General features: G+C 41.5%; 1 protein-coding gene across 1 annotated transcript; it reads right to left on the minus strand.

Moving 5' to 3' along the window:
• Positions 1-21,266: 21,266 nt before the first annotated feature.
• Positions 21,267-24,465, minus strand: LOC121798809 (protein trichome birefringence-like 2). The gene is made up of 5 exons (XM_042198001.1): positions 23,443-24,465; positions 22,721-22,913; positions 22,442-22,632; positions 22,160-22,318; positions 21,267-21,706 (listed from the first exon to the last, which is right to left on the minus strand). Exons 1-5 carry the CDS (start codon positions 24,261-24,263, stop codon positions 21,376-21,378), a joined length of 1,695 nt encoding a protein of 564 aa, XP_042053935.1. The 5' UTR covers positions 24,264-24,465; the 3' UTR covers positions 21,267-21,375.
• Positions 24,466-24,716: the final 251 nt, after the last annotated feature.

A 24,716-nucleotide genomic window follows, 5' to 3' on the forward strand; every position in this document is an offset into this window, starting at 1 on the left:
CGTTACAAAAACTGCTCGCTGTGCAGAAGCATTCAACCCGACGGGCCGACCCGTAACCCGAACGGGTCAGCCCGCCTAACCCGAACGGGTCAGCCCGAATGGCCCGATTTTAAATTCGGGCTGCGAAATTACAACCCTAACCCTGTATTTTTATCGGTTTATTCGGGCCGACCTGCGGGTTCGGGTTACATTGACATCCCTAAAAAAAATTTATTAGTACTACTAAAATGAAGCGTTATGTTTAACAAATTTCATCTAGTGCTATTTAAAATGATATGCTACTTTTTGAGTTACTACTAGGACGTACAGTACAATTTAGAGTTTTACACAGCACACACAGTTAAAGATTACGAGTCATACACATGAATTGATTTAATTACTTGATTACAAAGTGTGTCATTAGTTTTATTAATTTCGTTGTGATTCGCCTTCATTTGAAAATTTGTCCCTTTTTTCCTAATAAGTGTTACATTTTAAAAATAGGAATATAATCATGACATTTTTCTCATCATTTTGAAATTTTATTTTATAAATATGTCATTTTAACAAAATTATATTGCCCACTATCCATTATTTATAATCAAATTCGGTAAAATGCAAAGTTGACATTGTAAAGCTTAAATATCCCGTCTTAATATTTAATTATTTACACTCTCCGGTAACCTCTTTCAAAACCTATCAATGTGTTTTTCGATGATATACAATCCAAATAAATCATTAATTGATCATCCTTTGGAAAATAATTACAAGAAATTAACACATTAAAAATTTGTAAGCAATTTTTTTTCAAATCATTAATATTTGTGTGCTTAGAGTGACCAAATTTGATTTCGGAGTTTAACGCATTAAATTTTACTAGCAATTTATGTGTGCGGGAGAGGGACGTTAATGCGAACTCCCAATTATTGAGACAACTAATACGCTCGCTGAAATTTTTTATAGATCAAGAAATTAAGAATAGTGAACTTAAAAAATGGTATGTGATCTTTTCAGTTTTGTATAAAAATAAGTAGTTCAACTTTTTCTTATACTCCCTCCATCCTATAAAAATCTGAATATGAGCGGATGAGAATGACATGTGAATTAAAAGAAAATTAGTAAAGTAAGAGAGATGAGGAAAATGGTACGATAAAGTACAAGAGATGAGGAGAATGGTAGTTAAAGTAGAATTAGTGGATGATAAGGCCTATTTCATACATCGGTTTAAGGGTAAAATGTATGCTACTTGATCAGTTTATCGCGCAAAGCAAGTGTTAATTGTGCAGGAATGCCGCTTGACCAAAGGCAATAAGGCCAAGCTGATCAAGTTGGCGCAGAAGGCGAAAAAGACCAAAAATCAGGAGAGTTGATCAAGGGGGTAATCAAGCCGTTAGACGGGGGACCACTGCATTCCAGAAGAAAGACACGTGGGGCTGATGCGCTGGATGGCGATCATCAAGTACTGCATTCTAGAAGGGGGCACGTGTTGATGCGTAAAACGCAAAGACGAAGCCAAATCCCCATTCCGTTATTGAAGAACCGCTGCATTCTAGAAGAATGGCACGTATCAATCGATGAGGCGCTCAATCCCAGCAAGGACGAATATTCGCTGCCAAAATTGTTATCCTAGCTGGAGATTGCTGCGAGGAGCTATAAATAGAGGATGCAGCGCCATTAAAATAATATCCCTTCCGCTTCTAGTTTAGCTTTTCTTTTTAGTCTAGTTTCCAGTTCCAATTTTTCGCCAGTTCCAAAGATAGCTTAGTTAGATAATCGTAATGGTTAGTTAGAAGAGAGCGACCGAAGGGAGCGCGACAGAGAAATCAATATCTGTTCGGCGTTGTCTCAAGTTCCGACCGAGAGCTTCTCGGCTTTATTCGCTTTCCTACTTTCTTGCTTTCTGAACTTGTTAGCTTAGTTAAATTTCATTTTGTTTCGTAGACTCTTGCTTGTATTCCGCACTCTCCAGTTCCAAGTTTGAAATCTTTTATAAAAATCGAAGTTATTTTGTTTCCGGATCTTGTTTACTATTCCAGTTTAGCTTCAACTTTAAAATTCTCGATCTTGTGTTTAACTATGTTGAATGACAAAGTGATTTGTAGTGCCGAAGCATCTTTAGTGAGTTAGGTCTTTATTTGAGATTATCGCTTACTTGATCCGTCAGTTATTTTCCAACATGATGAGTCCCTTAATCCAATAGTTAAAACTCCCAATTTAAAGTGTGGCAGCAGCCGACCCCTGTTCACTATTCACACACTCAACACACCGGTTTCTCTGTGGGATCGACCTTGTACTTTCCGCTTTATTGTTAAAGTAGTGCACGCCTGGGAGTTATAAATATATTTGGGTGAACGAGAGAGAACGCCTTGATCAAGTGGCAACGACATTTGCTAATTGATCCACTCGGTTCGGTTATCTTATATATAGCTTGATCCATCTGCGCGTACCACCTATCGAGCCACCAAAATGGCGCCGTTGCCGGGGAAACATGGTGTTATTACATGGATGTGTTTAGTTCATAGGTGTAAATAGTTTTATTTCCTTCTTTTCTAATTTATTTTTCTTTCCTTTTATGAAAAGGTACCACCGCGGAGGACACTGGAATCATCCTCTCATATACAGAGATACAAATGCTCATTGGCGAGTCCAGGAAGCCGGTGTTGTTACCACTCGATACAGAGCCGCGTTAGCAGCAGCAGCAACCGTTGAGCAATTGACCAGTGAGGAAGAAGGAGAACAGAACACACCACCTAAGCCACCACCACTTGAGCAAGCAGAAGCAGAGATGGCCCCCGTTGACAATGATTCAGGAATTGGCTCCCTACATGCCCACGACGAGAAGGAGCCCACCCATGCCATCGCTATTACTCCAGGAATGCGGACTATCGCGATCAAATCAGGGTGTTAGCCGTATTGTCAAATTTATATGGCCTCTCGAAGGAATGTCCTTACGCCTTTCTGGAAGAATTTTGTGGATACTGTGATATTCAGCCCGTGCATGCTGGATCCACATCAGAGGATTATAGGCTCAAGGCCATACCCTTCGTCTTGAAGGGCGATGCAGGAGTCTGGCTGTCGAGGTTGCCAGAGGGATCAATCAGAACATGGGCCGAATTTCACATGATATTCTTAGACCGCTTCTTCCCAGCGTCGAAGACGAGCGCCCTGAAGAGAGAGATCACAGAGGCGAGACAGGAGTATGATGAACCTCTGGGCCAATACTGGGACAGATTCCAGGGACTACTTCAAGCGTGCCCCAACCACAAGATGGGAGATCGTGAGGTCTATTCAACCTTCCATGGCGGACTCACAGTGGACATCAAGAACGACCTCAACCTAGCAGCCCAAGAGGATTTCTCAAAAACCCCATTCAGTCAAGCGAAGAGTATTCTAGAGAGGCTAATCGAGCGAAGAGATCATATGAAACCTCCCGTGGCCAATACAGACGAGGAGCGGTACACACAGCAGAGACAAGAAGTGATGAGAAGCTAGAGGCTCGATTTGAGCAGATGGAGAAGAAGCTGCTAGAGGCAGTAGAAAAGTCCAGAGCGCCTCCACCGCCTGCACCCAAGGAGAAGCCTTATGTGCCACCACCGCCGGAGGAGCACCATTACTATTACTGCGAGTTCCCACCTAAAGTGGAGCCGCAAACTCAAGTGAATGTCGTCGGCCATTGGAACGCAAACGACAACTGGATCCAGGGAAAGCAGAGGGATGCTCTGTGGAGTGATCAGAACCAAAGCCAACCGCCTTAACCGTCCACACAACAAATACAAACCTCAGAGAGGCAGCCCAATTAGCCCGCTCGAAATCAAGAGAGACCAAACAACGGAGGGAACAGGATGTCAGGTAGACCACAAGGCAATTGGTCAAGCGGTCATCAAGGGAATTGGTCCAGTGGAGGACAGCCTAACTGGTCAAGCAGACAGCAGGAGGGAAACTGGGGCTACAGACATCAAGGCCCCCAGTCAAGCAACCAGGAGAGACAACCGAACAACTAGGTGGTTAGCTATGTTCCACCGCATCAAAGAGGTAACCAACAGCACAACCAGCCATAGTGTCAGCCGGAGCACTATGGGCCATCTGACTACGCTCAGCCAAACCATGGTGGGGGGCCGTCAAATCAGAGGTATAACCGACACCCCAATGAAGGTCCAGGAGAAATGATAGTTCCGCACCAACCTAATGATGCGATGCGAGAAATTCAGGAGGCTCAGAAGGAGCAGAGGGCAGCGCTGGACATGCTTACGAAACAACTATCTCAAGTTGCCATGTCGCTAGGAGAGCTGAGAGGCAACGAAGGGATAATCCCTGCTACTGTGCAGCAGCCTGGGCGTGAGAACATAAGTGAAGTCTCCCTGAGGTCAGGGAAGGTATACCAGAGCCCCAGCCCACCTGCGGTGTCCCCAGTGTCTATGCCTGGACAGAGCCACTAAGAACAAGGAGAGTTCAGTGGAGCTGATCAGGCCAAAGGAAGATATAAAGGGAAAGCGAAAGTGGGCGGCGAGACCTCAAGAGAGAGTCAAGGAGAAGAAGCCGAGAAGGTCAAGCTGTACCCATACCGCTGAATGGTGACCAAGAAGAAAGACGCCACAATCGATGTGGCCAGTATGTTCAAAGACGTGGAAGTCAAGGTGCCACTCCTGACGGAGTTGAAGAAGCCCCCGATCAGCAAGTTTATCAAGAACTACCTGGCGGGGAATGTCAATGAAGACGGGAGAATGATCATAGAAGAGAATGTCTCTGCAGTAATCCAGCGGAGCGACCTCCCCTCAAAGAAGACCGACTCAGGGATGTTCACACTCCCGATTTCAACTGGGGATATTCAAGTGGAGCACGCCATGTGCGATCTTGGGACATCTATCAACGTTCTTCCGTATCCTATTTATAAGAAGCTGGGAGAGGCTAAGTTGGTCGACACCGACATCATGATACAGCTAGCCGACAGATCTTGCATTCACCCGGATGGAATTCTGGAAGATGTAATCGTGAAGGTGAACAATTTTTTGTACCCAGCCGACTTCTTCGTCATCAAGATGACAGAGCCAGTAGCGAAGGAGTTCAGCGGAGTTCTGTTGGGAAAACCATTCCTGTCGACGGCCAGCACTATAATCGACGTCCGTAATGGGACGATCAGTTTGGATTTCAACGGAGATCATCTTATGTTCAACATCGACGAAGCAATGAAGAGGCCGGCAGACAGCAAAAATGTGTATTCAGTGGATGTGACCGAGCCGCTGGTGCATGAGTATCTGGAAGAGGAGTTCTTACAAAGGCAGTTCACAGACTCCGCCGCGGACGAGAAAGTTGAGAGAGAAGTCGTCGAATGGTATGAAGCCATGAACGTCGGTGAAATGGATGATCAAGCCATCGTGAAGGCGGTGATGGATTTTTGCGAGCGGCCGCGACCAGCTGGGTCAAGCGGAATCGCTCAAGTGTTTAGCCTCGAGAAGCTGCCTGATCAAGGCATGTCACTGAGAAGAGAAACGGAAGAGAATCATCTGCCTTCTGAAGTGCCGAAACCCGCGAAGGAGTTAAAGCCACTTCCGGCACATTTGAAGTACACCTATCTGGGGGAGGACGAAACAAAGCCCGTTATCATCAACAGTCAGTTGAACCAGGGACATGAAGATAAATTGCTGGAAGTGCTGAGGCAAAATCAAAAGGCCATCGGGTGGAAGTTGACAGATCTGGTGGGCATCAGCCCAGATTTATGCATGCACCATATCAGATTGGAAGAAGGAGCTAAGCCCCATCGTGACCAGCAGCGCAAACTCAACCCCAACATGTGGGAAGAGGTACTCAAAGAGATAGTCAAGCTGGTTTCTATAGGAATCATCTACTCCATCCCTGATAGCAACTGGGTCAGTCCAGTACATATGGTGCCAAAGAAGGGCGGGATCCAAGTTGTAAAGAACGAGAAGAATGAATTGATTCCGACACGACCTGTCACTGGGTGGAGGATGTGTATTGATTACAGGAAGCTGAACGCGGCCACAAAGAAGGATCACTTCCCTCTGTCATTCATTGACCAGATGCTTGAGAAATTGGCGGGGAAGCAATATTCAGTTTCCTTGATGGGTACAGTGGCTACTTCCAGATCGCGGTGAATCCAGAGGATCAAGAGAAGACCACTTTCACCTGCCCTTTCGGCACCTACGCCTATAGAAGGATGTCGTTTGGCCTCTACAACGCCCCAGGCACTTTCCAAAGATGCATGATGAGCATCTTCTCTGATCTATTGGAGGACTGTATAGAGATCTTCATGGACGACTTTACCGTCTATGGGGACACATTTGATCAAGGGCTACATAGCCTAAACAGAGTGCTGGAAAGGTGCCGACAGAAGGACTTGGTTTTAAATTTTGAAAAATGTCATTTCATGGTCACTAAAGGAATAGTTCTGGGCCACGTGGTGTCAAGCAGAGGGATAGAAGTGGATCAAGCCAAAGTGGCGATTATAGCGAAGCTCCCACACCCGACGAATCAAAAGGAGATCCGAGCCTTCCTGGGTCACGCGGGTTTTTACAAGCGATTTATCAAGGATTTTGCGAAGATAGCCCTTGACAAGGATGCTCCCAAATGATGTGGAGTTCGAGTTTTCTGATGATTGCAAAGCCGCCTTCCAGCTATTGAAAGACAGACTGATCAGCTCTCCGATTATCCGCGCCCCCGACTGGAGTCACCCCTTCGAGGTGATGTGTGATGCAAGTGATTATGCAGTAGGGACGGTCTTGGGTCAAAAGATCGATGGGAAAAGTTATGTTATCTTCTACGCTTCAAAGACTCTAAATCAAGCGTAGAAGAATTACGATACGACCGAGAAAGAGATGCTATCAGTAGTCTATGCCTTCGAGAAGTTCAGACCCTACCTGCTGGGCGCAAAGGTGATTGTATACACAGACCATGCGGCTATCAAGTATCTTCTGTTGAAGAAAGAGTCAAAACCGCGGCTGATTAGATGAGTACTCCTGTTGCAAGAGTTTGATTGGGAGGCAGTTGACAAGAAGGAGAGCGAGAATAGAGTGGTTGATCACTTAAGCCGAATTATGCAAGAAGACAATAGGGAAGCCATTCCTGACGCTTTCCCTGAGGAGCACTTGTACCTGATCAAGTCAACGTCCAGCCTTCAGTGGATCAACCGAGCTGAGATGATTGATCAAGTTAACCAAGGGAGAGAGATCCAACACAGGCAGAAGGAGCCATGGTTTGCGGACATGGCCAACTATCTGATGACAGGCGAGCTGCCCGGAAATGATGAAGCCTTACAGAGATGGAGCCGAGGTTTGTGTGGTGGACGACATTCCACTGCTCATGCCTAACTCACTCCAGTGAAAGCAGGTATAAGGAGTGACTGAGTACTCTTGGGTAGTCTGTTTGATCAAGCAACTAAATCGGCGGTTCGTCGACGGTTTGGGTCAGAAAATCGGCGGTTTATGACCGGTTTTGCAGGCTTAAACACTGCACCTACGACCTAGCCTCTGAAAAGTCACCGGAACCGGCGGAAACTGGCTGCCAAACCGGTGGTTTCTGACCGAAAACCGGTGGTTTCTAACGAAAACCGCCGGTTTTTCCAGAAAACCGCCGGTTAGCCTAAACCATACCTGAACCCCTACGATCCCCTAGCCTACTTAACACTATTTGACCCGTTGAACTGGCGGTTCAAACCGCCGAACCGCCGGTTCACGGTTCAATAAATTTGCAAACCTGAACCGGCCCTTAAGACCCGGGAAACCGCTGGACGGTTCAAACCGCCAGTTTCGGGCCCGGTTCCGGTTCATGAACCGGCGGGCCCGAACCGTCGGTTAACCGCCGGTCCGGTTCGGTTTGTGCACGCCGACCCAGTGCTTCGCCTCACCCAGGTCTACCTAGGCTGCAACCTGCTGGGTCAAGCCAATACCATTGCTACCATCACCCTGGCGGAGCTCTACTTCATGTGGAGCATGAGGGAGCAGAGGAAATTCAATCTGGGCTTTTGGCTGGCTTACTCCATAAATCAGATTGCTACCCGACCTGCCCGCCACTTAAACATCCACCATCTCCTAGGAGCATACTTGAGGAGAAACTGGATCTTGGAGATCCAAGAGAGTGTAGAGCACCCCCGCCGATGCCCCAAACCTAAACTATTTGACCTGGATTTCTTTGTTAGAATACAGGTACTTGAGAAGGCGTGCAGTGGGAGGAAGCTTTGCTTCTACGCCACCGGCTAGAGGGAGCAACAAAAGGGCCAGCAGGAGGAGAGGCAGCGGCCAGCTGAACACACAACGAGCTCTAGCAAGCAACAGAGGCCCCAACTGGTAGTGGTGGCCACCCAGAGGACGGAGCAAGAGGAGGCTGCTCAAGGCGACGATGGATGGAAGCTCCGCATGGAGCAAATGATGACGCAGCTAGTGGAGAACTCCCACGCCCAACTGGTCCTGATAACTAGGGTTGGGACGACGATGGAGAGAATGCTGGAAGCGATCCGCGATCCAGTTAGTGTTAGGGTTTGTATACTAGAAATCACCTTTCGAGTGATTGAATACTGTAAAACTCTAATTATTATTTTCCAAGTAAATGCAACAGATTATTTTTGTCATAATGTTGTTATGTTTTACATTTAATGGATGTTTATTGCATATTTAAATGTATAAGCGAACGTAACAAAGTCTAAGTCTTTGTTTTAGTAGACCGGTTGTGGACCGCGTCCAATTTAAGGTAACACGGTCAGTTCTGAACAAAGAAAAAATAAGAATTTCACAACCTAGATAGGCCTACACTGCCTATCGTGAAAGGTTGAAATGTCAGTCCGATTATTTATAAGCCTTATTGAAATGTCGGAACCTAGCTAGTTGGAGTTTGATTACTCTATGAATAATAAATAAGAGTTTCTTGCTAAGTCCACTCTTGGAGATTAAAATATGTTAATTAATTAAGTCCATAGCAGACATTGATTAATTAATGGATGTTTCTATGTTAAGCGCGGGAAATGAATGTAACACACTAAAAGGAAACCTGGAATACTTGTAATTTCAGATTTGGAAAGGCAGTGCAATATTACTTCTGTAGTGGCTGCTTGTAATATTCCAATATAAGCTTGTATTAAATTGTGGGTTCAATTTAATTAGTGAAAAGCTAATTGGGTGAGGCCATGTCCAAATTCTTCCTTAGATCCCTGACTGGGCCCAATATGTGACTTAATATAAATTCGCATGCACGTTGGCCGGATTTTTTGGAGGACGTGCGTCGACGCTTTGATCCACAGTACTTTCAGAAGTTCATTGGTTTGATTGCCAAACTGTGCCAGTCGGGTTCATTGACAGAGTACCACACTGCTTTTGAGACAATGATAAACAGGGTAAGCGAGGTTCCGGAGTATATTTTACTGCCAATCTACGTCGAGGGTCTTCAGCGGCTTGTTGAAAATTTAGGTGAAACATCAAAATCCGTCCTCGGTGGCAGCAGCAATGGCTTTAGCAACCGAGTACGATAGCTGTATTGAGAGACCCCCACCGCCGTCGGGTGGTCAACGTCGGTTTTGGCAGAATCGCGACTCGCGACCGATAGCGCAGACGGAACAGCAGCTGGCTTTGCCGGCACCCCCGGTCCAGCCGAATCGGCCAACCCTCTCCAAGGGATCGGAGTTTTCTAAGCTGCCAGTAGTGCGGCTGTCGGCAGCAGAACGATCGGAACGCTCTAAACTCGGACTATGTTGGTACTGCCCGGAGAAGTGGGTTGCGGGACACTCTTGCAGGGGCCGTTTTTGGTATACATGGGTGCGAATGGGGAGTCGGACGAGGAATCGGAGGACCTCCAGGAAGATCAGACTGACCAGCTAGTGATATCAGCAGATTTATCCCACATTTATGCGTTTGATGGCCAGCAGAGAGAGGATGACATTGAATTGTGCAGGTTAATTGGCGACAGGTCGGTGAGGATTCTGGTAGATTCTGGGAGCTCCCGCAATTTTTTGCACCCTAGTGTGGCGGAGAGTCTGGCTCTTCCCCTACAGCAGATACGCCCATTCCGGGTGTACGTGGGGAACAAAGAGTCTTTGCTGTGTTCTATGGCCAGCGTACAGACCAGAGTGGTAATTCAGAAGCATGTTTTCTTGGTCGACCTACACATCCTGCCCGTGCATGGTCCTGATGTGATACTAGGAAGGATGTGGCTAAAGCAGATGCGCAGGGTGACTAGCGACTATGTCGATGGCACGTTGGAATTCAACAGGAATGGGAAGAGGGTTTGCCTTAAGCTCGTTCCGCCATCGGCTGAAGAGGTCTATTTGAAAACATTCTCGACCCTTCTGACACTTCAAGGGGGGGCGGAGCTATATGAGTTGATTCAAGCACCAGCGACGGATGATCAGGTGCTGGTGACCAATGGATCACTGTCATTCCCACGGGACCTGTCGGACGAAATTTGGAGCGTGCTAGAATCGCACGGAGAGGTCTTTGGTCTTCCGACGGGCATGCATCCCAAACGGCGCTTTGACCACAAGATCCACCTCTTACCGCACACCAAACCGATTAATGTGAAGCCATATCGTTATCCCTACTTCCAGAAAAATGAAATAGAGAAACAGGTGAGAGATATGTTGGGGTCGGGGTTGATCCGTCCGAGCCAGAGCCTGTTCTCCTCACCAGTTCTGTTAATCAGGAAGAAAGATGGGTCCTTTAGGTTCTGCATCGATTACAGGGCCCTGATCGCAGCAACCGTCCCCGATCACTTCCCCATTCCAACGACGGATGAGCTATTCAATGAATTAGGAGCGGCGAGGTTCTTCACAAAGTTAAACTTGCGATCGGGCTACCGCCAGATTCGCATGAGCGACGAGGATATTTTCAAAACTGCGTTTCGTACTCATGACGACCATTTTGAGTTTCTGGTGATGTTGTTCGGGCTGACTAACGTCCCCTCTACGTTTCAGGCAGTTATGAATGAAATTTTCATGCCCCTCTTACGTCAATCAGTGATAGTGTTTTTTGACGATATACTCATCTATAGCCCGTCGATGTTAGCTCATGCCCATCACATTCATGAGGTGCTGAATATCCTCAAGGCTCATCATTTTTTTGTGAAGTTGTTGAAGTGCACTTTCGCATGCTCTACGGTGGAATATTTAGGTCACCTTCTTAACGGAGATAATCTGAAGGCTGACCCGGCAAAGATCGGAGCAATGGTGGCATGGCCGACTCCCACGACGGTGAAACAGTTGCGGGGCTTTCTCGGGCTGGGTACTACTGTCGTTTCATTGAGCATTATGCTTCCATTGCTGGACCGCTGACAGAGCTATTGAAGAAGGATAGTTTTGTGTGGACTCCTGCGGCAGCCGACGGTTTTGCAGCACATAAACAGGCAATGTCTTCCGCCCCTGTCCTGTGGCTGCCAAATTTCGAGCGTACTTTTTACTTGGAGACTAACGCGTCGGATTTCAAAATTGGGGCAATATTGCTTCAAGACGGACACCCCTTGGCATTCTTTAGTAAGAAGTTGGGTCCAAAGCGACGAGTCTCCTCAACCTATCATAAGGAATTATATGCCATTGTAGAAGCGGCACAAAAATGGCGCCAATATTTGTTGGGCTGGGAGTTCGTCATTTGCAGTGATCAGAAGAGCCTAAAGGAGTTGCTTCAGCAAATAATTCAAACTCCAGACCAACAGTTTTACGCCCAGAAATTGATGGGGTACAAGTTCCGTATCGAATACAAGACCGGGACTTCCAATAAAGTGCCGGATGCTTTGTCAAGACGGGATATGGACGTGCCGGATGGCGAAACCGTGACATCGGCTGAAGAGGGCGTGGCGGGGGAGACCGCGACGGACAGTGAGCCCCTGGACACGGCGGAGGACCTCGGGCAGGCCTTGATGGCGTCGCACACCTGGTCCCGGATGTTTGGGAGCTTCTGCGACGAGAGACACACACCACGCCTAACTTGATTGAATTACAGGCGGCGCTGCAGCACGGAAAGGCGGACCCGGCGGTGTCTTTAGTGGATGGGTTGCTATACTTTAACCGTCGTGTTTATGTGAGCCGAGACTCCGAGGCAAAAACTACACTCTTACAAGAACATCACTCATCTCCGACAGCTGGCCACCCAGGTGTGGATAGAACGTTTAAGCGATTGGCAACATCGTTCTACTGGAGAGGGATACGTAAAGATGTTAAGAAGTTTGCCAATTCTTGTTACGATTGTCGAACTACCAAGTACTCCACTCAGAAACCGGCGGGGCTTTTGCAACCACTTCCTATCCCTTCGCAGGTTTGGGAGGATGTTTCGATGGACTTCATTACGGGGCTTCCGCCATCACGCGGTTACACAGGAGTTATGGTCGTTGTAGATCGCCTTTCGAAGTACGCTCACTTCGCCTTACTACCAGTTCGCTACAATGCTTTGAAGATTGCAAACTTGTTCGTCGAGACAGTGGTCAAGCACCATGGGTTTCCTAAGACCTTGGTGTCGGATCGGGACCTTGTTTTATTGAATGAAGTTTGGGAGGAGATGCTTCGCCTCAGCGGAACTAAGCTTCATTTTTCCACGGCATATCACCCTCAAACGGATGGGTAGATGGAGGTTAGGAATCAGGGTCTGGAGCAATATCTCTGGGCATTCACTGCAGACAGCCTGACTAAGTGGGCGAATTTTTTACCTTGGGCCGAGCTCGCCTTAAACTGTTTCCATCATGATGGGTTAGGGACATCACCTTTCGAGGCTTTGTACGGACGCGAGCCCCCACCCTTGATCATGGCACAGCCGTCGTCGAGGACTCCCCCAGTTGTAGCTTCGCAGATCCGACAGCGTCGGGAGACTATGGTGTCGCTTCGGCAAAATTTGGAGCCAGCGCAGCAACGAATGCAGAAGGCTACTAATATGCATCGTCGCGAGGTGGAATTTAACGTGGGGGATAAGGTGTTACTCAAACTACAGCAATACAGGCAGCATTCGGTGGCAAAGCCGTTGTCTTCAAAGCTATCACGACGCTTCTATGGTCCTTTCGAGGTGTTGAAAAGAATTGGTCAGGTGGCCTATCGCTTGCAGTTGCCGGAAGGAAGCCGTTTGTGGAAAGTGCCACTGGGGTTTACTCGGAGCTTCCACCCTTATTCGCAAGAGGAAAACCGGTTGCGCGCCCGGTGCGGGTGTTGGGTAGTAGGACGGTTTGGCGTAATGGGGCGGCAGTTGAGGAGGTTCAGCTGGACTGGTCGGATGATGCTGGTGATAGTCCAACGTGGGAGCCAGCAATCTGGTACAAAGGAAGTTCTCATCTCTCCTTGAGGACAAGGAGCTTTCTAGGGGAGGAGGAGTTGTTACGGGACCCCCGTCGGCAAGACTAAAGAAGCGCGAGGCGTCGCAAGAAGCGGAACTTGACGTCGACACGAACGTGGCGACGGAGCATCGGCAGGCGGAACCAAGGCGTCAAGACCGATCGGAACGGAGGCAAACGCGGAGGCCAGCACGGTACGGCGACTTCGTCGCACGATAGCTGCATGGGATTGTGATATTTTCCTTATTTAGAGTCCTTTATTTTCGGTAGTTAGTTAAAGAATATTCTAGTTTAATTATTTTAATCGTTGAGTGCTCGTTAAGCTTCTTTTCGGGTTTTCTTTGTTGATTCTTTCCCGAATCGAAGTCGAATCAACCCTAGGGTCCTTAGTTATAAATAGGCGTGTATTTTATTCTTTCCCTCAAGAAATAAAATACTTTTTCACGCAATTTATCGTTTTTCTCTCGTACACAAAGCACGAAATTTCGACGCCGGATTAATCGACGGGCAAAGTTCCCGCGACGTTCGACGCGATTTTCTATCGTTAAGGAACTTCATCCTTAACAATTACAAAATGAAAACATCACGCTTGAAATGGAACGAATGGCTAAGATAAGTGATCGCATAAAAACAATTTCCTTTTTTCAGAAACATAAAATTCCCAACTTATCTTTGGACCAATAATACTCATCAATAATTATATGTACTGGCTAGCTAGCGTGACACATTTGGCAGCCTGAAGACAATAAAAATTGTCCATACAAAAATTCTTTCTTAGACAACGTAAGAAAATTAATACTGCTTTTATTATATTTATAGCAAAACTTAGGACCATTGTTGATTTAGCACTTTGAATAAATCTTATCTCTTTTTGCAATTAGGAGCAATTATATACAATATGTTTGGGTCAATTTCTATGTAAATATATATATATACGACTGTGGTTCGGAAATTATTATGAAAATAAAGAAATGAGCCTTATCTTTTGAGTTGAACAAAAAAGAATATCCGAAGTTTATCACACTACTGTATAATATGCGTAAGTAATCATATTATAACTGTAAAGTAAAAATTCTCTTTCAAATAAACAAATAAAAAAGGTTATGCTTTATATGGACGGTTAAATTAAGTCCAAGTACGCTCGTGAGTTCATTGTGAATTGTCCGAGCAACAAATCAATTTAAGGTGTCGTTCTATTGTTTAGATAATTTTATATTAAGATAAAATATGAAATAAGTAAAAACTGAATCATGATAAAAAAAAATACTACAGATTAATTGTATTGAAATTCTTTTTTGTTTTACATGATTAAAAATAGTGGTCATGAGATCCGTTATAAATGAATTAATAATTTTTTTTATAAAGCCTTTTATAGGAGGGAGAATGAATGACTTATTTATAACATATTCGGATGATACTTTCTAGATATAGGGATGTGATCAAATAATAAATTTTTATAGTAATAACTAATAACTAAATATCAATTTTGTATGTTAAAAATATCAATACAAAGACATAAATTTATCAATTTTCTTATGTTGATAAACTTATGTCTTTGTGTTGATATTTAAATTTACATGTTGTATTGATATAATTATGTCTTTGTGTTGATAATTTTAATACATAGAATTGAAAGTTATTAGTTATTACTGTAAATTAGTTAGTATATTAATGCATCCCTCTAGATATATATACATATATTTGCCAATTTACTAAAATACGCTCATTATTACCCTTTTTAGAATACGTTGTTAGATTTTCTTAACCCTATCTCTTAGAGTCTCGCGTGCATATGGCTCGTAGTTATCTTGCTTTGCTAAAATTGTGAAATATCTACTGACGCACACAAGCTACGTACCCAAAATAGAACATTTTTTACTCTAATATATTAGTCCTTTTACCGAAACCAACACTCCAAAAATAATCAAACTTATTGAATTGAAGGTGAAAGTAATTAATGCTACGTATAGTCATATATGTTTAGCGTTGAATTTTCCACATGTGAATTAATCTGCGCGTAGGATTTAAGTTGCACAATTTAATGTCTAATTAATGCCCAGCTATACATTTATATTTATAGTAAGTCAGTTACACGATTTACACTTCGTTTCGTCACACTGATTTGCTTATTTTTGTGTAACAATGTAATAATATTTTTGCCTTGTTGCAAGACACTATGTTCCATTGGTCCCAGTTCATGTTCTTTAATCTTTCTTTGTCTCTTGGATCAAGGCATCCCTTGATCCAAGATAAAAATGTACTAGTTGTATAATATATTGGAACAATATAATATGGTCGCGGAACATAATTGTTTGAAGGTGGAGTATATTAATGAATAATCCAATTAAGTAGTATATTATGTTAATATAAATTGTTTGAAGGTGGAGTATATTAATGAACACTTATTGCGCAAATACTTAGATAACTTCGATTTTATATGAGGAAATTAAAATTATAATGAAATTATATGAACTAGTTCCATGGTTTTATACTTTATCGTTTAGAAGACGATAAATCCTACTTACACTTCTGCATATACTTCTTTAATTGCATGTATAAATGTGTAAAATAATAATTTGTGATTCCAACAGCATATTTATTTTCTTTGTAATGATAATAAAATGTTCAAGGGTATTTCCAACCTTGTAAATATACCGAGTACACATAGCTATTTACTCCATATATAACTATTTTAAATTATTATACTGCTCCTTAAAGCAAAGAATGCTTACGTTGTGGTAGGGATAGTTGTCATCCACCTGCATATATTTGATTCCCGCGTGCACAATATTGATGTGAAGCTTCATTAGATTGATGAATATTTTACAAAATTTTCATTCATATATATGTCTTTCACCAACTGAGATATACTTACATGGTTGAATGAATTCCACTTTTAAAATCTTGTAGCTTCTTATTTTTACGAAATTGATATATACGTACTTATTTATGAAATGATCAATGAATTATTAACTGGCAAACATTTTTCATTTTAGTAATATAGGAGTTGTACTTTTTTAATCGCAAATTATGTGAGTCATGATCATCATGGGTTTTGCACTGCATAGAGATAAAATATAAAACCAACATGCATGCATGATGATTGGGTTATCAAAGATGAACAAGAGAAATATAAAAATCACCATTTTGAAATAAGATTGAGTAATGAAAATTTGCGGCACGAGTAGTAGTTAAAGTAGCATCGAAAGAGATCATGAATCATATACTTTTCCGTCCCAGATTACTAGGTAATTCATTTTTTTATTGGGACCGTAAGATAAATGATACTCCTACATTTCATCTTGTTTTATTCTATTTTCTCCAGCAAATTTATTAACTTAACTCACTAAAGACTAATTTCTTAATTATCGTGCCAAAATGAAAAGCATTGCATAATTTGAGGTGGAAGAAGTTATTTATGTTAAAGATGGAATACTATGTCTTTCCAAAGTGTATATTGTGCTATATGTCATGCCCAACAACATATGGTCCATGAGAATAATAGGGCTCTTCCCTCAATTTTATATGTCACTCTTTTTATTATTGAGTATTGTATGCATTTATTTGGATAAAAGAACTTGTAGAAGGCTATCATTTTGCTTCTACCTTAGACTCCTAGTACTTCAAAATATGAATCTATTACGTTGCTTGTCATTTGTGAAAAAACACGTGGATGAATAGAAAATTTTGGGATTGAAAAGGGTTATTATAATACATGGTAAACTATAATTATGAACAATCACGACGTCTTTGGTTGGCTAAATTTAATTACTAATTGACTTTTACTTCTTTTTGTTAATTTTGTTTTGAGGACTTACTAGTTGACTTTTACTGCTACACTCACGATTAGGCTTTAGAATTTAGTCTATCTTGATAGAAAATAGTGTCATAGCCTAGACAGAACACTTCATATATCCATATCCAGAATTGTTTATTTACTTTAAAACATATTTAAATCCCGGTATTATCTTTAATTAAAAAATATTTCAGGGTAGGAAATCTAGAAATATAATATAGCTAAAGCAACATGGATACACGATAGTATTTAATTATAAGCTGTAATGACTTAAACCAATTCATTCCCCTCGTTACATGGGCCATGGCTCATATAATTCAATCAATTAACTTATTTTAGTCAGAAAATCCAATTCTTCTTCTTTATATTTTCTTTTCATGGTTAAATAACAGAAATTTAATTTGAAATCATGTAACAGTTTCTTGGGTTAATCATTAATTTCCTTGTTGAACAAGCTTTGCAAACATCCCAGCCCTAAGGCTAATATTGATAAGTGGCTGTGTTGTGATACGAGTATATCTTCGGAAATATCTACCATATCTTTATTATTATATTATCATATATTTTCCATATATTTGTTATCTTATTCACCAAGTTAGGTTATTCGTAGGAGTATTATAAATAGGACCTATTGTTATTTTCATTGGGGAGGAATATATGAATTTAGTCTCTTTATGTTTTATTTTATGCACTTTGTTTAAACCTTGAGTTGTCGACGAGATTCTGCCTCCCGGGACTTCTCTTTTATCGTCTCCGGCATCTTGATAAAGGAATTACCCTTATCATGTTGGCACCTGGCATCATATCCCTTGATAAAATAAAAATTGTTGAGACTAATTAATTAATTTATTACGTTGTTGAATGAGTACTTATTGCAAGTGGATTGTAATATAGTCTTGGATTGGAGTTAACAGTCAAAAAGATGCATAGATTCTTTGGGCTTTAACCATTTGTAGGATAAAGTGATGCTATTTTAAATGGTTAGTCAATAGGACATAAATAGAAGAGGCGAGCAAATCAAGTTGTTGAATTATTATATTATCATCGTCTCGTAAGTCGTAACCCTAATCATGGAGGTGCGCCATTATCTTTCACCTTTTCCTCACTGGAAAATAGCAACATATGATTTAATATTATTGATATTCATGAAAATTGCGTTATTCCATGTTGTTTATAGGTGAAAGAATGAGTACGGTTGGCACTGAATCCTATACATTTCTATTAACTAGGATTTTTATGGTTGGATTGGATGTTCTTCATGGATTTTCAAATTCAATATACATTCAAAATACTATGATTAAAATATGATAGCCGATTTCAAGGAACATTGGCTAGAGATATAATATAGTTTTAAAATATTAACACTGATCTTATAATAAAAGGACTATATATGTTTGGGCCTATTGCGATCCACTTGATTGACAAATCTTAAGTTGTGGATAATTAATACCAAAATTTTAATTTTTCTTTGGGCTGAAATATATAAAAGGTCGTCTATCGTATCTAGCCTTTTATGGGCTGCATCGGTTCTAGTGGGCCGAAATAATTGCATAATAGTGGAAATGATTGTGCTACACTTAGTTTACATCTGTCAATGTACTATACTTGTATTTAGGAGTATCTTTTACTACTGTAATATGTAAATATTATAAATATATATACGTATATATGACGTATATTGATAGTGAGATTTGTATATTCATTCACTAAAGTTGTTTTACCTAGATAGAAGACGGCGGAGTTTGAACCTTACATCACTATTTACAGACAAGTCTTCACCACTCGGTTTCTTTGGGAACTCATTAAACCAAGTACTAATTACTACTTAGTAAGCTCGATTAGTTTATTTATAAGATTGGAATCTACCTAGTATTTTAAGAAAATCTTGTTTTTTTTACTATTTAGTCAATATTTAAAAATTTTAGCTTCTAAATAGTTATTGTATATGAGATCATTGTTACATATTCAAGCAAGAAATATAATGTGAATCCCCTATTTTTAAATTTTTGGATATTCATGAGTTGTTTTGGGCTGTGAATTAGGTAGCTGTTGAAACTTGGTGACTCACGATAAAATATATTCCAGTACTATAAAAGTAGACGTCTTTATTGATAGTAGTATTACTTTAATGATTTTTGTGTCGGCCAATCTAATATTGTTTCTCCTTATTTTCGGTTCACACCGCTCAAAATTTCCCACTTTCTATCATTTAAATAGATGCCGCTTTATTAACCATGTAGTAGTATGTATTTCTTGTTAAAAACCTAGCTAGGAATGATATAAAGTAAATGGTGAGAACTATTCAAAATGGATAGTGGAAACTACATTTTATTTATAATAAATTTTAGATGTATTAAATAATTTTTGGTCAATATAGTACAATGGTAAAATTGATTAAATTTATTCTAAGCAATTTATTCGAATTTCTAGAAATTAACTAATTTTTATTTTCACTATATGTAACGACTCTTAAATTTTACCACAGCTATATATGTGATTTAATAAAAAAATTTACATTCCAACAAACTATACATATTATCCTATTATATTATTTGATGATGGCTAATTTGATTTTGAGTAAGCTTCACTTGCTCAGCGGGAAATCACAAGAGACAGAAATCACTTGCTAAGTAGATAAGAATGCTAAATTAATAAATGTGGAATACCAACGAAAAAAATTTGCAAAATAAAGTCCATAGGAGATATAATGGTCCAAGAGTCGAGTCGAGTCACCTCGCATGGACAACTTTTTCTATGCATTGATTAAGATTAGGGGTCACCAAATGGTGACTCAACTCTTGGAATGATTTCTTGAAATTAATTTTATACTAAAATTTAGAAAAAGATAATAGTAGTTGTTGTTAATGGGCGACACGTAATGTGATACAAGTGGAAGATTAATTGATTGTGAAATAGAGAAAGTGGTGAAGTAGCACTAATTAGTGGGTGCAGTGCTACTCATACACCACACTAAAGTAGCTCAATTACCAAAAGCTTGCATGTTAATATCAATACAAGTAAGAAGTGTATGTTGATAACGTATAAGGCCAAATAGAATGACGATTTCTATATTCATTTTTAATTGAAATCTTATTGAACTGATAGATAATTGTTCCATTTCGATTCAGGCTAAAATATGTTTTGCACCATTGACAAGAAAATGGGTAAGTGACCGTGGAAGCAAACAATATAAGTATCTTATTGGAGAATGAAGAGTTGCAGGCATATATATAGGTTTAGAGGTGTCCACGGTTTCGGAACCGCCGGTTCTTGGAAATCGCCGAACCGGAACCGAACCGCGAGGGTGTTTCGCGGTTACGGTTTCGGTTTCCGGTGGTTTGTACGGTTTTTCACGGTTCCGAACTGTCGGTTTTTTGCAGTTCCGGCTTGGTTTCACAGTTTTTCAGTGATTTTTTGCGGTTCCGGTTCGAAATTTTTTTAACCTGAACCGAACCACGGTTCAAAAATCAACGGTTTCGGTTCGGGTAAATTCTCACGGTTTCGGTTTTAACTGTCCGTTCGATAAACCTTGGGCAGGTCTATATAGGTTACCCCAACTTCATTAGTATGAGGCTTTTTGAGGAGTACCTAAGAGTAAAATCGTGAGGGTTTTACTTAAAGCAGGTAATATCGTGCATGTTGAGTTCGGGCGTGCACAATAAATCGAATACATACTGATTTGGCTTTTCCAATGAAGTTTTGCCATAATTATGGGGTAATTTTCTCTATCTAAAACCCCTAATTCGTGAGATTGTGTCCATTTAGTAAAAATCGAATTTGGCATCATACTAACAAAATCGTAGAAACAAGAATCCATAACAAGTAGATAATGGTGGAATGTCTACAGAAAGAGAGATTAGGGAATTCATAAGTTGCTCATGATATCATCATACCATTACCACCTCTCTCTCACACACATACACACACACACAGTGATTGAATGATACAAACATCATCTATTTAAACCCCCCCTAAATCCAGATAGAAATTCCTCCTCAGCTTTCTATGCGGCTGGTGTAATCAGCGGTCACAGTGAGAGTTCAAAAATGTGGTGGAATGAGGAATTCCACGCATCTTGAAAACCCAGCGGCGGCGATTTGAAGCGACCAATAGCGTTGCTCCATCTCTCCACCTCACCGGCAAGTCACCCTACGGCAAGGACTCACCTTATTGGCTCTTGTATTTCATACCTTCACTTACTTTGTACTATTATCCTATTTCTATTGCCTCTCTTTTATGTGAACTTCAATTCAAAACTTAATAAGCACTTAATTGATTAACAATGGTGTGTTGCATCAAACATTATACTACTTTTATACATTTGGCACCACAACAAACAAAAAATATATTGAACAAATCTAAAGGGAACCACTCCAACATCCCTTTCCACTCTTCAAGAGTGAGACATAAAGCAGCTCGTTCCATGTATCCGGCACTCCGGGCAAGCACCAGTGGCTGCAGTCTTGCGCGTGGACTTCGTTCTGTGATTCCGGCCTGTACACTGACGGGTGCCCATCCTTTCTATAATCCGTCAGCCGGCTTATGTTCAGATACGCCACCGGTGTTTTCCTCTCCTTCAGCACGTGTTCTAGAATTCTCATTTTCGCAGGGTACTTCGCTAAATAAGCATCCTTCATTATTGGCTCCGTTTCGGTGCTGCACTGACCTCCCGCGTTCCACGGCCCACCCCTGCACCAAACAAACATTTCAGATCATCTTCGACCATAAATAGCTCAATTATTTCAAGTCTTTAATTATGCACTTTGGTATTATGCACCTATCAATGCACTTGTATTACTTTGAATAAATGGGAGATGCACCTCTCAAACATTTAATTTAAGTCCCAATCAAAAAATCTAATCTTAAACCTGATATAATCAATCCATCCACAATCTAAGAAAATAAAATATCTTAAACATATAGTTATACATGATTCTAGGTAAAGATTGTCTTTTTTTTTTAGAATAAACGCATTTCCCCCTTTTTCAACTAGCTAAATCAAATTAGCATCATTTCTTAAGAACCTCAATCTTCACAAACATTATGCTATGGTCATAAATAGAAAACAAGCGACGATTAACATCAATAGCATATAAAGTTATATGTGAGGCCAAAGCAAGGCACCGAGGTTTACATACATACCTAAAATGTGTGACCGAATATCCTCTGAAAACAACTTCAGTTTTGTTACTATCAATGTTCTTATCGACCCATCTGGCCCAAGTGGTGAGCGCCCTCTTGAATGCTTCCAAAACTTTAAGTCTCGGGTGCACATAATCACCTTCCTGGTAATAGCCTTCTCTATAAAAAGAAAATAAATATTACAAATAATAGGAATAATCGACATATAGTAGTACTTGTATCTAAAATAAGGTATGTGTTCCAATGGAACCATGTTTCATGAGAGAGATAAGACAAACTCACCCACGGGAAGTTTTCTCATGAGTCCACCAGTGGCCGGTATTGAAAATGAGTACGTCTGCATCATGATACATTGAAGTTGTAGCATCCATCAAATCCAGTCTCAATGTCTCAACAGAGCCATTCTTTCCGTTGAAGGATGATTCTTTTACAAGGAAAGGAGAACTAACAAAGTCTACGGAGCAGTTGTAGTCCTTCAAATTTCAAATACAGCCAAAGTATAAAGAATTAGAAACGAGTGTTTCAATATTTATTTTTCAATTTGAAATGTAGAGAACATACCTCAAATAGGAAAGCATAAAATCCTTTCTTTTTGAATTCGTGCTTCCCAGATATCTCATAGACTCGGCTTTTGTCTGCAGCTCCATGGCGGAGAATGCAAACAAGAGATTCCCACATGTTCCTATTCAAAGAATCGCCAACAAATACTAGCTTCTTCCCTCTAAGTCTCTCGAGAAAATCAATCACATTGAACCTAGAAAACATAAAAAGTGCATTCATACATCAAACGAAAAGAAGTGTACCATAGTGTTTGCCTAGCCAGCAGCAGCATATAAGTATCAGTTCTATGCAAAGCAATCTGAAGCATTCACTGTGTCCCTCTTAACAACTTATGTTAAAGGTTTCATTTTCTTAATTTTAACAATAACAAGAACCTGTAGTATCGAGAAGCCTAGCTGAATAAGAACTTGTTTAGTGGAGGCTCTAAAGTTCAAAAGCAACAGATATCTGGAAACTTAGATAATGCAACAAACATTTAGCATTGTTCGAATTACAATCCATACTGCACTATCATTCATGTATGCATCTTGTCCACTACATTACTATAGTTAGAAACAAGCTCGAGAAGAGTCCTCATTTGCTTCCATAAGTATATAATTTCAAACTCTAATTTGTCAAAATTGTTATAACCACACCAATATAGGCAACAATGCATTCCAAAATTACCTAAATAGAGTAATCCCAAGATCCTCTATTAATCGAAATCACAATACAAATCATACCTGGGTATGCTACAGTCATATGGCTGCCATCTCCACTTAATATACTCACTATCAGGTCTCCCATTCAGGTGACAATCGAAGTCCCTATCGATATAAGGACAGGAACCAGGAGGATAATATGGCTCTGCATCATCCCTCACCCATCTACCATTGAAGATGTCACAGTTCTTGTAGGATCCGTCACTTCCAGCAGATGCAGGTGCAGTCACTCCTTCATCCCCTAAACCTAAACCTCCATTACTGCCCTCACTCGAACAATTACCAACACGGCCGCCTTCCAAAGATTCAATCCCCGGGCCACACGAGCTCTGTTCATCCCCAACAGACTTAGCAGTGGAATCCCCAGATTCCCTTCTTCCCCCAGTATCATCCACCAAGATTGCACCCCCAACAGGCTGTGACCTGTTTCTCGCACCAACACTTCCCTCAACAATAAAGCTCACATCTTCAAACTTCACCGACTGATCTCCCGCGGGGGCACTCTCAAAACCCTTCACCCCCTTTCCAGATTTCACAGTGACATTTGCATCAAGGGTTTCATTCAAAGGAAATTGCAAATTGGGAGTAGCACTTGAACTAGAACTATTAGTCCAAGAAACAAAAGAAGTATTATTACCGCGTGAGCCAAGATTGTACAGCCCTTGAAGAAAAGGGCCTTTGGATGTAACACAAAACAGCAATACGCTCAAGAAGATGAAGAACAGCGCGATGCCGAAGCTACACGGCGAAACTATCTTCCTCCTCTGAGATGACAACACCTGATCTGAAAATGCAATCCTTTTCAAATCCATTGATGATAGACTAGAATACAAATTCACCATCTTGGTGGAATACACCCAAAACCTCAAAGAAGCCAAATTCTTTCTTCTTTTTCCTTTCGATGTAAAAGTGGCGTAGCGGCGTAGCCGGAGTATATCAATGTGCGTATTAATTTTCAAGAAATGTGAAGTTCGTCTTCTAGCAGTTTGTTTCTGGTTGTAGAGTTCTGAGATTAGTATTGAAAAGAATGATTCCGCCAAAAGCCAAAGCATTTAATAAAGTTCGGTTAAAGAGTGATTGAACTGAAGAGGGATTAGTGAGAGCATCTCTAATGGTCGGCGTCACCACCGGAGCGCCGATTTTTCGCCCACGCCGGTTTGACGCCGAACCATTGGAACCGGCGTGGGCGAAATCGGCGTCAAAATCGGCGTCGCCATGCCGATTCCCGCGCTGACGCCGGTTCCCACGCCGATCCTCACGGGCGCCATTGTGGCTCCCGGATCGGCGCCAAACCG

Source organism: Salvia splendens, chromosome 4 (assembly GCF_004379255.2).
Source record: "Salvia splendens isolate huo1 chromosome 4, SspV2, whole genome shotgun sequence".
Classification (NCBI taxonomy): Eukaryota; Viridiplantae; Streptophyta; class Magnoliopsida; order Lamiales; family Lamiaceae; genus Salvia; species Salvia splendens.

Bases quoted from the DNA above. Each gene is read 5' to 3' on its own strand.
- LOC121798809 (XM_042198001.1), bottom strand. From the start codon at position 24,263: ATGGTGAATTTGTATTCTAGTCTATCATCAATGGATTTGAAAAGGATT. The intron at 22,633-22,720 runs GTATGTTCTCTA...TGAAATTTGAAG, and splicing joins TTTATGCTTTCCTATTTGAG to GACTACAACTGCTCCGTAGA. The intron at 22,319-22,441 runs GTGAGTTTGTCT...TTCTTTTTATAG, and splicing joins CATGAGAAAACTTCCCGTGG to AGAAGGCTATTACCAGGAAG.